Source organism: Myotis brandtii, unplaced genomic scaffold, assembly GCF_000412655.1.
Source record: "Myotis brandtii unplaced genomic scaffold, ASM41265v1 scaffold316, whole genome shotgun sequence".
Taxonomy (NCBI): domain Eukaryota; kingdom Metazoa; phylum Chordata; class Mammalia; order Chiroptera; family Vespertilionidae; genus Myotis; species Myotis brandtii.
Window position 1 is genome coordinate 1,465,982 of NW_005362116.1, and position 15,702 is coordinate 1,481,683.

At 42.3% G+C, this 15,702-nt stretch overlaps 1 protein-coding gene across 1 annotated transcript in view; it reads left to right on the forward strand.

The window, feature by feature from the left end:
• The window catches only part of LOC102261892 (voltage-dependent calcium channel subunit alpha-2/delta-3-like), a gene marked incomplete at its 3' end in the record, with an annotated part of 535,527 nt that overhangs the window by 406,089 nt on the left and 113,736 nt on the right, over positions 1-15,702 (forward strand). Inside the window, exon 6 of the mRNA XM_005870310.2 lies at positions 15,304-15,466. Coding sequence (XP_005870372.2) covers positions 15,304-15,466 — 163 coding nt within the window. The remainder of the gene's footprint in view (positions 1-15,303; positions 15,467-15,702) is intronic.

Here is a 15,702-nt window from a genome sequence, read left to right on the forward strand (position 1 = left end):
GAAAGATAGGTGATGATTGGGCCAACAGGACTGGGTAGGTAGAGATTGAAGCTAGTATCAGGGCCGGGTGAGGAATGCACACAGGACAAGAACCCAAGGCCGGAGGGACACTTCCACGTGAGGCCTGGCAATGCTGAGAGCAATCCTCCTGGAAGGCCTTCAGCATCAGGGTGTGATGCATGTGCTAGTTAGGACTCTGCTTGCAAGTAACAGAAGCCCACTCAGCTTAGCCACCAGCAAATCCCATGAAGGAAAAGGCCTGAGGACCACAGAGCTTAATGTAAAGACTGCAGGGAGTGGTTGCCTCAGGCAACCCCAGGGCGCTGGCTCAGCCTGCCTGTAATGCCCTAAGTGGAGACAAATGTTTGAACCCTAGCAAGAGAGCAGGGAGGCTGGAGTGGGATGAGAGGCTGGTCACTGGAGGAGACCCAGTGGACAAGGTGGGGAGCAGCTGGACCACAGGGCCTTTCAGAGCTTGGGGAAGGGTTTATTCTGAGGGTAGCAGGGAACCCCTGGAGAGTGACACAGCCCAATCCACTTGTCTAAGCAATCACTCTGGTTGCTGCCTGGATGGGTGATGGGGGACGAGGAGACAGCTGGGAGTCCAGCTGACAAATTGCTGCTCCAGTCCATTGAGGACAGTTGTGACGGTTCATTTCATGTGTCAACTTGGCGAGGCTGTGGTACCCAGGTGTTTGTTTGGTCAAGCACCAGTTTTGATGTTGCTGTGAAGGCATTTTTAGGTGTGACTAACATTTACAATCAGTAGACTCTGAGGGAAGCAGGTCCCCTCATCTGTAACGAGGGGGTGCCTCCTCCAGTCAGCTGGAGGCCTTAACAGCAAAGACAGGTTCACTGAGGAAGAAGCAATTCTGCCTGGTGAGGGCGAGGGCAACGTGAAGACCCTGCCTATCCCGGCTGCCCGGTCTGCCCTGTGGAATCTGGATTCAAGGCGGCAACACCAACTCTTACCGAAATACCCAGCCTGCCAGCTCACCCTATAGAATCTGGACTTGCCAGTGCCCACAATCAAATGAGCCAACTCAATAAAGCTCAACCTCTCCCTCTCTCTTCCTCTCCCCCACCCCCATTGGTCTACTTCTCCAGAACATTCTGACCAGTCTGGGCGTTTATTGAGTGGGTGCTGGCTTTGCTAATGGCGCGTGTTCTGGGTTCCACCCTCAGGCTGAATTTTATGACTTGGAGTGACTCTGGGGTTCAGTGCCCAGTAGGTGAGCGGAGAAGCAGAGGCCCACCTGCTGCGGAGTTTACAGCTGGGTGGTTCCACAGCGCACACACAGCGGAAACAATTAGCGAGCTTTCCAGGCGGGATTTAATTAAATGTGTGGAGCAGTACGTCCCGCCCCTGAGGCAGGCCTGCTGCAGTAGACCCTGTAGTTCTGTTATGCAACTCACCTTCGAAGGGAAATGGAAGTCACCCCAGAAACTCTGCCTCTCTGCCTGGGCTGCACCCTGGAATCACCTGGCCGAGGCTGGAGAAACACCCCCTTGATATTTAAATAGAATTGTTCTGAGATCTGGCCAGATGTTGGAAGCTCCCAGGCTGGGGTTGAGAAGCATTGCCCCAGGACATCTGGATTTTTTTAAAAAATATATTTTATTGATTTTTTACAGAGAGGAAGGGAGAGAGATAGAGAGTTAGAAACATCGATGAGAGAGAAACATCGATCAGCTGCCTCCTGCACACCTCCTACTGGGGATGTGCCCGCAACCCAGGTACATGCCCTTGACCGGAATCGAACCTGGGACCTTTCAGTCCGCAGGCCAACGCTCTATCCACTGAGCCAAACCGGTTTTGGCAACATCTGGATTTTTGAGGCCAGCTGCCTCTCACCTGTGAGAGTGAAGAGGGAACAGGGGAGAGGTCAGGTGCCTGTTTTTTGTAGATAAAGTTTTATTCGGACTCAGCCACAACCCCTTGTTTATGTATTGCATTTGGCTACTCTTGCTAAAACAACAGAATGAAATGTGACAGAGACTGTTTGGCCTGCAAAACGTAAAATAGTTACTGTCTGGCTCTTTCTAGAAGCAGTGTGCCAACCTGTAAACTAGGGCTGAGGAGTGCTCAGGGCTGTGAGGGTTGGAGAGGCTCCGCCACCATTGGAGGTGAACTTAGGCTTCTAAGGCTGAGATATCACCTCAGGAGCCTTCTCAACACACGCAGGCAGTCACCACCAGCTAGTGAGCGAAGCCACACACGCTGTGCTATCTAGTGATTGTTCCTGATGAATCCGAGGTTTGGCTCTGGATGGCAGCAGGTGTGCAGCTGGGCCAATGAGACGACCTTACCTATTGGATTCTAGTTGGTAGAGAGGTGGAGCAATGAATTGTTTTCACTGGTGCACCCCTATCAGAACTGAAAACTGCCATATTCTGTGACAATGGCATTGCAGGAGAGGGCCTCTGCCCGCGGGGCGATGCCCAGCCAGCCCTCGGGGAAGCTGCGGTTCCTGGAGGTATCACAGGGCTCCCGCCTTGTCCCTCATCTTACGATGATTTGCACAGGTCAGCAATTTGGGTCACTTCTGGTGTCACGTTCTGTACACTCTGTACACTCTTCTCTGTACACTCTTCTCCCTGAATGTGATCGGCGGTGCAGCAGTATGACCTTGGCCTCCTCCAGCTTCCCTTTCCCTGGGCCATGGGAGACGCTGTCTACTGCACGATCTCCCCTCCCTGCTGAGAACGCTCCTGGCTACCACGTGGCCTGGAAGCTGACTGTGAAGACAGGTCTGCAGGAGAGACCTGGTAACCCAGTGGATCCTGACATTGGATCCTGGGTGGTTAGTCAACCAACAAGGGCCTGGTGATACAGCAGTGCCTAACATGGACGTGCTTCCTGAGTTGCTGAACTAGTCCTGGGAAGCCACCATTGATAAAACAGTCACACAGGTACTTGTACAGTGACCCCTTGGCAAGTGCTGAGGAGGACACCAGCATGATCAGCTGTGTCTGCGCAATGCTGCATTCAGCATCTCTGCCCCCAGACCTTCAAGCTTAACAGTGTAGTCTCACGGAGTTCAAGGCCCTGAGAAGTCCTGAAATGGAGAGACCTCTTTGCCTTTCCTTAAACTCCAGCTCTCCATGCATTTCCCAACCTTTGTTCACCATGACACACATTTTAAAAATCACTCCTTGCAAGTGTTCTGTGGCCTGGTCCTCTGTTGCACACACAGATCATGTTTTGGAAATGCTGCTTTGGGACACTGTCCAGAAGTGCTGCTCCCAGGGGTGCACAGAACCAGCCAGGGGGTGCCCCAAAGAGAATGTGTCACTGGTACCTTTTACTTTTACTGTATATTTTGTAGTTTGTTTTAGAATGTTCATCTATCTATATAATAGAGGAATATGCAAATTAGCTGGGACACCATAACGTCATGACCAAACAGCAGGGACCTGAGGCTGCATGGCGCCTGGCCAGGGCGAGGGACCTCAGGTCGTGCCCCCTGCCCGGTGGGGCTTGATGGGTGACCTCCGGCCATGCCCCTCGCCTAGTGGGGCTTGACGGGGGACCTGAGACTGCGCCCCCCACTCAGAGCCAGGCTGGGGGACCTGAGGCTGTGCCCCCTGCCCGGAGGGGCTTGACGGGGTTGGGGCTGGTCAGGTCTGGGTCTCACCCAATGGGGTGGGGCCGGCCGGGTTTGGGTCTCCTGCATTTTCGAAGCGCGTGCGGGTGGTGGGCAGGGACTTGACTCTAGGTCCCACAGTGCACCCCAGACTCTGACAGGAGGGAGATTTTCATATCTCCCTTTCATCTCTGACACTTCTATTATAGAGAAAGGGCAAATAGCAATATTAAAATATTTCCTCTAATTAATTTCCCTTTAATGTGCAGAATTTCATGCACTGGGCCACTAGTGTTAGTATAATGGTTGGTAAACAGGACATACGTTATAAATAAATATGTATCTAGGAGATGCTGCTCAAAAATGTTTTTCAAAGATTGTTTATTTAGCACAGGTTTAGGCTCACAGCACAATTGAGAGGCCGGTACAGAGAGATCTGCCCTCTGCTCCCACACATCACTCACCAAGGGTGAACCTACATTGACACATAACCACCCAGGTCCATCATTTACTTTAGGATGTACTCTTGGTATTTTATATTCTCTGGGTTTGGAAAACTGTATAATGACACATATTTATTATTATATCATACATACTATTTTCACTGCCCTGAAAATCCTGTGTTCTGCCTATTCATTCCTCGCCCCCTCCACACCCCTGGAAACCACTGATCTTGTATTGTCTCTACAGCTTTGTCTTTTCCAGAATGTCACAGAGTTGGGATCATACAGTATGTAGCCTTCTTACATTGGCTTCTTTCAGTTAGTAATATGTACAGTGGGGCCTTGACTTACGAGTTTAATTCGTTCCGTGACGGAGCTTGTAACTCAAATTACTCGTATGTCAAATCAAAAAGTGAATGAGTGAGACACGTGATGCTGGGCTGATGTTGTGGCTTTCACTGTGACGTTCGCTGCGCCAACTAGCGGTGGGGTATCTGAAGCTGGCTCACGGAGCTTGTAACTCAAATTACTCGTATGTCAAATCAAAAAGTTAATGAGTGAGACACGTGATGCTGGGCTGATGTTGTGTCGTTCACTGTGACGTTCGCTGCGCCAACTAGTGGTGGGGTATCTGAAGCTGGCTCGCAACCCGAATTTTAGCTCGCAACTCAAAGCAAAAAATCGGCCGAGAGACTGCTCGTATCTCGAAAAACTCATTAGTCGGGACACTCATAAGTCAAAGCCCCACTGTATTTAGATTCCTTAGGTCTCTTCATGGCTTGATAGCACATTTCTTTTTTTAAAAAAAATATATTTTTATTGATTTCAGAGATCAAGGGAGAGGGAGAGAGAGATAGAAACATCAATGATGAGAGAGAAAATCATTGATTGGCTGCCTCCTGCAAACCCCATACTGGGGATTGAACCCGCAACCCTGGCACATGCTCCAACTGGGAATCAAACCGTGATCTTCCGTTTCATAGGTTGACACTCAACCACCAAGCCATGCCAGCTGGGCGGGCTAATAGCTCATTTCTTATTAGTTCTAAGTAACATTTCATTGTCTGAAGGTACATAATTTACTTGTCTATTCACTCTCTGAAGAACATCTTGGTTTGTTCCAAGTTTAAATAAAGCTTCTATAGACATCTATGTGCAGGTTTATGTGAGGATGTAAGTTTTCAGCTCTTTTGGGTAAATGCCAAATAGCATGGTCACGTGTTAAAAGTATGTTTAATTCTGTAAGAAACCACCAAACTGTCTTTGAAAGTGGCTGTATCATGTTTGATTCCCACCAGCAGTATAAGAGAGTTTTTGTTGCTTCACATTATCACCGGCATTTGGTGTTGTCAGTGTTTGGGATTTTGGCCATTTTAATAGGCATGTAATGGTATCTCTTTGTTGTTTTAATTCACATTTCCCTGATGACATATGATGTGGAACATCTTTCACATGCTCATTTGCCATCTGTATATCTTATTTAGTGAAGCAACTTTTAAAGTGGCCCATTTTTTAACTGAGTTTTTTTTCTTATTGTTGAGTTTAAATGTTCTTAATATATTTTGGATAACAGTTCTTTATCATATGTGTCTTTCCAGTCTGTGCCTTGTCTTCTAATTCTCTTGACACTATCTTTCATAAAGCAGAAGTTTTTCATTCCAATGAAGTCTACTTTATAATTCTTTCATGGATTTTGTTTTTGGTGTTGTACCTAAAAAACATCACCACACCCAAGGTCATCTAGGCTTCTCTGGTTATTTTCTAGGAGATTTATAGTTTTCATTTTATATTTAGGTCTATGATTCATTTTGAGTGGTTTTTTGTGTGTGTGTGTGTGTGTGTGTGTGAAATGTTTAAGCTCCATGTTTAGATCCTCCTCCTCCTCCTTCTCCTTGTCCTCCTCCTCCTTCTCCTCCCTCTTCTCCTTCTTATTTTTTGCATGTGGATGTTAATTCAACATCCAGCACCATTAGTTAAAGAGACTATCTTTGCTTTTTTGTCAAAAATCAGTTGACTGTATTTATGGGAGTCCATTTCTGGGCTCTCCATTTTGCTTCATTGATCTATTTATATATTCTTCCACCAATATCACAGTGTTTCTATTGCTGTAGTTTTATAGTAAGTCTTGAAGTCGGGTAACATCAGTCCTTCAACATTATTCTTTTCCTTCAATATTGTACTCAAAAACTTTTTAGCGAAAGAAATGCTTAATTCCTTCCAGCTCGAGGTTTTTTATTTCTGTCTCTTGAAATTCTCATAACACCCTACTAAAAGCGATGGCAAACTATAGCCTGCAGGTCAAATCCCTTTTGTAATTTTTGCACGTTTTTGTTAAATTAAGTTTGACTGACACACAGCGTGTGCATTGGTTTAGACACTGTCTGTGCCGCTGCTGTGCTGTAAGGGAAGTCGAGGTGTCGCAGCCACTTCCCTACAGCTTACAACTTCTAAAATACTTACTATCTGACCTTTACAGAAGAACTGTGTCTGCACCTGCCTGAATGAGTCTGTTTTAGGCACTCACTGGACCAACTCATTCTGAGCCACCTCCTTCTGAGCCACCACTTTTGTACGCCACAATCTGTGTCCTGGATTAGTTTCCTTTGTACCCCATCACACTTAGTAGGTTATCGGATCTACTCACAACATTGATTTGCTCTTACTCCATGGGATTCAGAAACACTGAGGTGACTTGAACTAAGCATATCTTTTCTCGATCATGTGGACAAAGCTCCTGAGCCTCATAATGATAGCAATGAATTCCAAGGGCTGAGGAATGATTCTTCTTGTTTGCACCAAGTCAGCCTTTTCCAAGTCAATAAGGACAAATGGATTTGGGAGGAGAAGCAGAATACACAGTCGCCTGCGGGAAATGATGAGCGCCACTGAGCAAAAGCCTGCTTGCCTTTCCATCCTGCCTTCATTTGCATTCTGGGCTGTGCAGATGATTCCATTCAACGGCCTGGCCTCCGGAGGGCCTGTGCGTGAACCATGATTGCATTGGCCTTTACCATGCAGGCCGAGGCTTTGTTTTGTTAATTCAACATCCAGTTATAATGAAACAATGGCATTGAGGGTTTGGGTTTTAAAAAGTGTTGATAATATTCTGGGAAGCACTTGGGTCTGTGGAAGATTAAGACCTTACCCAGCATGGAGCTGTGGGAGGAAACCCTGCTGACATGTTACCTAGAAAGCAGATCCCGTTAGAAGGAGGGCCTCCCCCTTGGTGTGGGCAGTTCATGGGCCAGTCAAGGTGTTTCTGCTGGTCAGGTGCTCCCTGGTTGTTGTTTTAGCAGGAAGGTGTGGTTTCTTTTGTTTCTGGGTGTCATATCACAGTAAATCATAATATGGCTGGGAGTGGAATTTGTTAAACTGAGTTTTGTTTCTGTACAGTTTTTGAATTAAGAATTGTTCAAAAAGTGAAAGGTCTTTTATGATTAATTTTCTTATTGAGGCATACATTTCTATGTAATAAAATGCAAGTTCTTTTGCAGACAAGTCAGTGAGTACTGACAAATGAATACTCTTGAGTAGCCCACACCCCATGAAGACATAGAACGTGTCCAGCATCCCAGGACGTTCTCTTGTGTTCCTTTCCAGTAGCCCCCCTCCCAAAAGCAATCCTTGGGTGCTGCCACTATTGCCTTTTGCTAGAACTTCATATAAAAATGGGATTGCACACATGAACTCTTGTGATTCTGGCTTCATTCACTTACAAAGTTTTTGAGATCCATGCATATTTTGACATCAATGGATAGATCTTCCAGACAGAAAATCACCAGGAAATAGTGGCCTTAAATGGCACATTAGTTTAGATGGCTTTAACTTATATCTTCAGAGTATTTTACCCCAAATCAGCAGAAGAAATATTCTTTTCAAATACACATGGAACATTTTCTAAGATAGACCACATGTTAGGACACAAAACAAGTCTCAATAAATTTAAGAAGATTGAAATCATATCATGTATCTTCTCTGACCACAATTGTATGAAACTAGAAATCAAATACAAGAAAAAAATGAAAAATTAATTTCGTAAAGTAGCAGAGTACAAAACAAATATTCATAAATCAGTTGCATTTTTATACAGCAATAATGAACTATCAGAAAGGGAAACTAACAAAACAATCCCATTTGCAATTGCATAAAAAAAAGGAATAAACTTAACCATGGATGTAAAATACCTGTACTTGGATAATTATAAGAACTGAAAAAAGAAACAGAATAAGATACAAATAAGTGGAAGCATATATCATCTTCATGGACAGATATAACTAATCCTATATAATAAAAGCCTAATATGCTAAGTGTCCGGTCATCCGGTCTTCTTTTCAAACAAAGCATAATATGCTAATGATATGCTAAGGCCACTCAACGGCTCATTATGATGTGCACTGACCACCAGGGGGCAGATGCTCTGACTGGTAGGTTAGTTTGCTGCTGGGGTCCGGGCGATTGGGACTGAGTGAGTTGGGCCGGACACACCCTGGAGCCCTCCCGCAGTCCCGCCCCGACTGGCCAACCTCCCGTCCCTCCCCAGCCCCGATCGTGCACCAGTGGGGTCCCTTGGCCTGGCCTGCACCATCTCGCAATTGGGTTGAGGTATCCCCCCACCCCCAAGTTCAAGAATTTTGTGTACCGGGCCTCTAGTATCATGATAATGTTCATACTACCCAAATCAATGTATAGATTCAATGCAATTTCTATCAAGATACTAATGGTATATTTCACAGAACTAGAATCAATATTCCAAAAATTTATATGGAACAACAAAAGACCCCGAATAGCCACAGCAATAACAAGACAGAACAAAGTTGAAGGAATCACTGTTATCAAATACTGGATATTAAATACTACAAGGCCATAGGAATAAAAATAGCATGGTACTGGCATAAAAACAGACATACAGAATAATGGAACAGAGTAGAGAGCCCAGAAATAAACCCATGCCTTTATGGTCAATTAATATTCAACAAAAGATGCAGGAACATACAATAGGGTAAAGATAGTCTATTCAATAAATGGTGCTGGGGAAATTGGACAGAAATGAACAAAAAAATGAAACAAGACCACCTTCTTACACCATACACAAGAATAATCTCAAAATGGATCAAAGACTTTACTGTAAGACTCAATATCATAAAAGTCCTAGAAGAAGACAGAGGCAATAAAATCTCCAACATCTCTTGTAGAATTTTTTCCCCTGACATATAACCTTGGGCAAGGAAAACAAAAGAAAAGTTAAACAAATGGGACTACAAACTAAAATATTTTTGGACAGCAAAGGGAACCATCAACAAAGTGAAAAAACAACCCACTAAATGGGAGATACATCTGATAGGGTTAGTATGAACAATTTATACCTGAATAGACACTTCTCCAAAGAGGACATACAGATGGCCAATAGACCATGAAAAATTGCTGTCACTAATCATCAGGGAAATGCAAATTAAAACCATAATGAGATATCACCTCACACCTGTCAGAATGGCTATCATCAATAAATCAACAAACACAAAGTATTGGCAAGGATGTGGAGAAAAGGGAACCCTCATACACTGTTGGTGGGAATATAGATTAATTCAGCTTCTGTGGAAAGCAGTATGGAGTTACCTCAAAATAACTAAAAATGAAACTGCCTTATGACAGAGCGATTCCACTTCTGGGACTATATCTGAACAAATCCAAAACATTGATTTGAAAGAATGTATGAACCCCTGTGAAGATTGCAGTGTTTTTTTTCAATAGCCAAGATCTGAAAACAGCCCAAACAAAAAAGCTGTGGTACATTTATACAATGGAACATTACTTGGCTGTAAAAAAGAAGGAAATCTTCTCCTTTATGACAGTGTGGATTGATCTGGAGAGTATTAGACTAAGTGAAATATGCCAGTCAAAGAAAGACAAGTACCATATGATTTCACTTACATGTGGAATCTAATGAACAAAACAAACTAATAAACAAAATAGAAACAGACTCATAGATACAGGAAACAGACTAACAGACTGATAGCTGTCGTGGGGAGGAGAGCTGGGAATCTGGGTGAAAAACGTTATTAAGCAAAATCATAGACACAGACAACCGTGTGGTGATTACCAGAGGGAAAGGGTGGCTTGGGGAGGAAGAAGAGGGTAAAAAGGGCCATAAAATGATGATGGAAGGACACTTGACTTGGGGTGGTGAACACACAATACAATATACAGATGATGTGTTTTAGAATTGTATACCTGAAATACCTGAAACCTATGTAATTTTATAACTAATGTCACCCCAATAAACTCAATAAAAAATAAAATTAGGTTTCTGAGTTACACAGCAGGAAAGGCAAAATCAGTCATCACAAATGATGAGTTAAAACGCATATTATGGAAAATGTTGCTTCATGATGATAAGAGGAAAAAGAAAGCCTGACAATGACTCTTTCCAGACAACAGTAATGGTTACAATTATCTTCTGAAAATAAAGAAGTAAACCATTGTTTAATATTAAAAACAAGGAAAAAAACCAATTGACTATATTTGTGGCTTTATTTTTGGACTCTGTTCCATTGATCTGTTTGTTTCTTCTAAGGCCAATACCATACTGTTTTTACTTAATTAGGTTTATAGTAAAACTTAAAATCAGGAAATGTGACTCCTTGGACTTGGTTCTTCTTTATCAAAATTGTTTTCAATATTGTAGATCCCTTTTACTTCCATGTAAAACTTGAAATACACTTGGCAATTCCTAGAAAAAGCCTGTTGAGATTTTGATTGTGATTTTGTTGAATTTATAGATCAATTTCAGAAGAATTAGCACCTTAATACTGAATTTTCTAATCCTTAAGCAAGCTATCTCTCTGTATTTATTTAAACCTTTTAAAATTTCTCACAGCAATAAACAGAGTGGGGAAAACATAGGTTTACAGATGTTTGAATGGAAAAATAATACCATTATATATATATATATATGTATGTATATGTGTATATATATATATATGCCTAAGCGACTGTTTGACCATTCGACCATTTGACCGTTCGACCATTTGACCAGTAGCTATGATGTGCACTGACCACCAGGGGGCAGATGCTCAATGCACAGGCATAGAACCATGGAACAGACTGATGAATCTCAGAGGGAAGGGGATAGGGGGAGGGCAGGAAGAGATTCACCAAAGATCTTATATGCATACTAGAGGCCTGGTGCAGGGATTCTTGCACCAGTGGGGTCCCTTGGCCTGCTCTGCAGAGATCAGGCCGAAACCAGAAGTCCAACATCCCCTGAGGGGTCCCGGATTGCGAGAAGGTGCAGGCCAGGCTGAGGGACCCCACTGGTGCAGGAATCTGTGTACTGGGCCTCTAGTTAATAAATAATAATGTAAGAATAAACTTTGTGTTGCATGTACTCACATCTGTGAATCTACTTTTGCCCTACCCTGTATTGTAGTTTTCAGCATACAGGCATTATATATGCGTTTTATAAAAGGAATACATAAGTATTTCATCTTTTTTATACTACTGTAAATGTTACTTCTTTCAATTTTAATTTCAGTTGTTCTTTGTTAGTATACTAGTATTTACTGATTTTTATATATTGATCTTGTATCCCATGATTTTGCTAAACTCACTAGTTATAGTAGATTTTGTGGATTCCTCAGGTTTTGCAACATAGGTAATCATGCTGTATATAAATAGAGTATTTCCTTTTCAATCCCTATGACCACTTATTTGTTTGTTTTACTGAATTTGCCAGGACCACTAGTATGATGTTGAATAGAAATGATCCGGCATCTTTGCCATGTTCCTGATCTTAGAGGAAACATATTGAGTGCTTCATCATGTATATAATTTTAGCTGTAGGTTTTTCATAAATGCTCTTCATCAGGTTGAGGACATTTTATCCTATTTCTAATTTCCTGAGAGTTATTTGATAAACGAAAGTTGAATTCTTTCAAATGAATTTTTCTGCATTTATTTGGTCATGTGATTTTTTTTCTTTATTCTGTTAATGTGGTAAAAACTGTGCTGATATTTTCAAATGCGAAACCAACCTTGAATTCTTGGGATAAACACAAGTTGGTCATCTTTTTAAGTATAGATGAATTTGATTCAATATTTTGTTAAGATTTTTACATCTAGGTTAATGAGGGATATTAGTGTATAATTTTTTAAAAATTTTCTTGTTTGATTTTGGCATCAGGGTTGTGCTTCCTTCATTAAATAAGTTGAGACATATTCCCTCCTCTAATTTTATAAGAGGGTTTGTGTTTATTTCTTACATATTTGATGTAATTCATAATTTAAGGCATCTGAACCTGGAGTTATTTGTTTTAGCATGGCTATTAATCGTGAACTCAGTTACTTTGTGTTTGTAGGGCCAGGCATATCTTCTTTTGAGAATTTTGGTAATTTCTATTTTTAAAAGAAATTTGACATTTAACTCAAGTTATCAAATATCGGCATAAAGTTGTTTGTAATAACCCCTTATCTTTTCATTGTCTCTAGGATATATAATAATGTTTCCTCTTTCATTCCTGATACTAGTATTCTGTGCTTTCTTTTTTTTAATTCATCCATCTAGCTAGGGTTTTATAATTTTATTAACTATTTTAAAGAACCAACTTTAATATTATTGATTTCCCCCTGCTGTTATTTGCTTTTTGTTTTATTGCTTTCTGCTTTTATCTCTATTATTTTATTATTCTTTTAACATTGAATTTCATTCTTTTTTATCTTCAACTATTCATCTTAAAATTTGCTTCTTTTCCATAAGCTTTTAAATCTATAATTTTTTGGTAGTCTGTTTTAGCTACATCTTACACATATTGACACTTTTCATTATCATTCTTTAAAAATATTTTCCATGTAATTTTCTTTCTTGACACATGTATTATTAAGCACTGTGCTGTTTAATTTCCAAATCTTTAAGGTTTTTCTAGGCACAAACTTTTCTTAGATATCATTGATAGTTTTATATCATTATCATATATTAATTTCTAAAATTATCCTATTCTTATCAGGGACAATACTATGTGGATTTCAGTCATTTAAAACTTATTGAGCCGAACCAGTTTGGCTCAGTGGATAGAGCATTGGCCTGCGGACTGAAGGGTCCCAGGTTCGATTCCGGTCAGGGGCATGTATCTTGGTTGCGGGCACATCCCCACTGGGGGGCGTGCAGGAGGCAGCTGATTGATCTCTCATCGATGTTTCTGACTCTCTATCCCTCTCCCTTCTTCACTGTAAAAAATCAATAAAATATATTTTTTTAAAAAGTTATTGTGCCCTGCCGGTGTGGCTCAGTGGTTGAGTGTAGTAGACCCATGCACCAAGGGGTCACTGGTTCAATTCCTGGTCAGGGCACATGCCCCTATTGTGGGCTTGATCTTCAACAGGGGGCATGCAGGAGGCAGCCGATAGATATTGATGTCCTCTCTCATGGATGTTTTTATCTCTCTCTCCCTTTCTTTCTCTCTAAAAATCAATAAAAACATATTTAAAACCTCACTTCCTGGCTTCTTTTAATATTTTCTTTGACTTTTTTGCTGTTTGAATATGATATGACTAGGTATAGATTTTTTTTTTAAGTCATATGCTTGGTGCTCTCTGAGTTTCTTGGATCTGTGGTTTGGTGTTTGTCATAATTTTAGAAAAATTTCAGCCATTATTATGTCAAAAATTTCTTCTGTTTCTTACTCTCTCTTCCTTCTGGTATTCCTATTACACGTTTCACCTTTTGTAATTGTCCCACGTTCTTGAATGATCTGTGTCTTTTATTTCTCTCCATTTTTTACTCTTTGCTTTTCAGTTTGGAAAGTTTCTATTGAGCTATTTTTTGGTTCATTGATTATATCCTCAGCAGTGTTCGGTCTGCTGATGAGCCAGCAGAGGCATTCTTCATTCTGTTATAGTGTTTTTGGTTACTAGGGTTTCCTTTTGATTCTTTCTTAGAACATTCATCTCTCTGCTTACATTATCCACTTGTTCTTACCTGTTTTCTATATTTTTCCATTAGTGTCCTGAGCTTATTAATCACAGTTGCTTTAAATCCCCAGTCTGATCATTCCATCCACACTGCCATCTGCCATCTTGCAATCATGTAGATAAGAGCACATGCTGTGGAAATAGACTGCCTATGTGTGAACCCTGACTCTGCTTGTCAGCTGTACATTAATCTTTGACAGGGAACCTGAATTCTCTATATCTTAGTTTCCTCATCTGTGAAGTGGGAATACTCATAAGATCTTTTTCATTGAGTTGTTAGGAACATCAGCACATGAAAGGAGAATTAACCCATCAAAAGCACTTAGAATACTGTAAAAAAAAAACACACACACATACATACACTAGAGCCCCAGTGCATGAAATTCGTGCACAGGTAGGGTTCCTAGGCCTGGCCAGCAATCAGGGCCAATTGGGGCCTTCCGGCTGCTGGCCAGGGCTTTCCTTCTGGCTGCTGGCTGGGGCCTACCTTCCCCGCTGCTGGCTGCCGGCCAGAGCCTCCCTTCCCTGGCTTCTGGCTGCCAGCCGGGTCCTTCCTTCATTCCTCGCCGCCCCTTGGTGGTCAACGCACGTCATAGTGAGCGATGGAACTCCCAGTCTCCCGGTCGAACTCCCGAGGGGACACTTTGCATATTAGCCTTTTATATACATAGATTCCATGATGATGATTATGATGACGATGATGATATGAGGATACAGCCATTTTTAAAACGTGTCTGCACACTTGCATCTTGAGGGCCTTTGCCCTGCTGTCCCCTCGGTCTGTGCTGTTGCCCACACAGCTCCCTTCCTCCCTTCATTCAGCATGTGTGCGAGTCCCTGGAGCAGTGAGACCTCCTCTGAGCCTTTTATATAAAAGCATAGCCCTTCCCTGCTGCTTTCCCCTGGCCCTGCTTTATTATTTTTCTTTTTCTGACATATTACCTGTTTACTTGTTATTTTTTATTCTTTCCAGTCACCTTCAACTGAAATGTAGGCTGTGTAGGGTCTGTCTTCAAATTTTCAAAAATTAAAATGGTTTTAGGACAGTTTTCTCTATATATGCAAAAGGAAGTACTGTGCAGCTCCTTCCATTTTTCCCCCAAGAATATTGTATGATATTGAGAAGCATTTACATACCACTATCACACCCCTGTGAAAGCTGCCATACAGGATACGGAAGAGTAAAAGGGACCACGTGACCAGGGCAGGATCCACAGTGTGAGGATGGCCCGCGGCTTAAGCCCAGGTCTGCCTGAGACCACAGCCCCCTGCCTGAGCCACCTGTAACGTTTCCTGGCCTTCTCTTTCAGTATGAATACTTCAATGCTGTGCTGATCAATGAAAGGGACAAAGACGGGAACTTTTTGGAGCTGGGGAAGGAATTCATCTTGGCCCCAAATGACCATTTCAATAATCTGCCTGTGAACATCAGTCTCAGTGATGTCCAGGTGCCAACGAACATGTACAACAAAGGTAAGCCTCAGGGCGGAGAGGAGGTGGTGAGGTGCGGGGCTGGCCGGTTTGGGACATTATGTTATTTTGAAAACCACAATTATACTCTGGGTATGTCAGCGTGGATAGGTGCAGTGTGTGCTTGATCTGTCTGGAGACTCTGGCTTGCTACTTCCCCATGCTGTTTGCAGGAGCTCTCTGACAGCCAGTCCAGGGTTGGCAAACTTGCTTCTGTAAAGGGCCCGATAGTAAATATC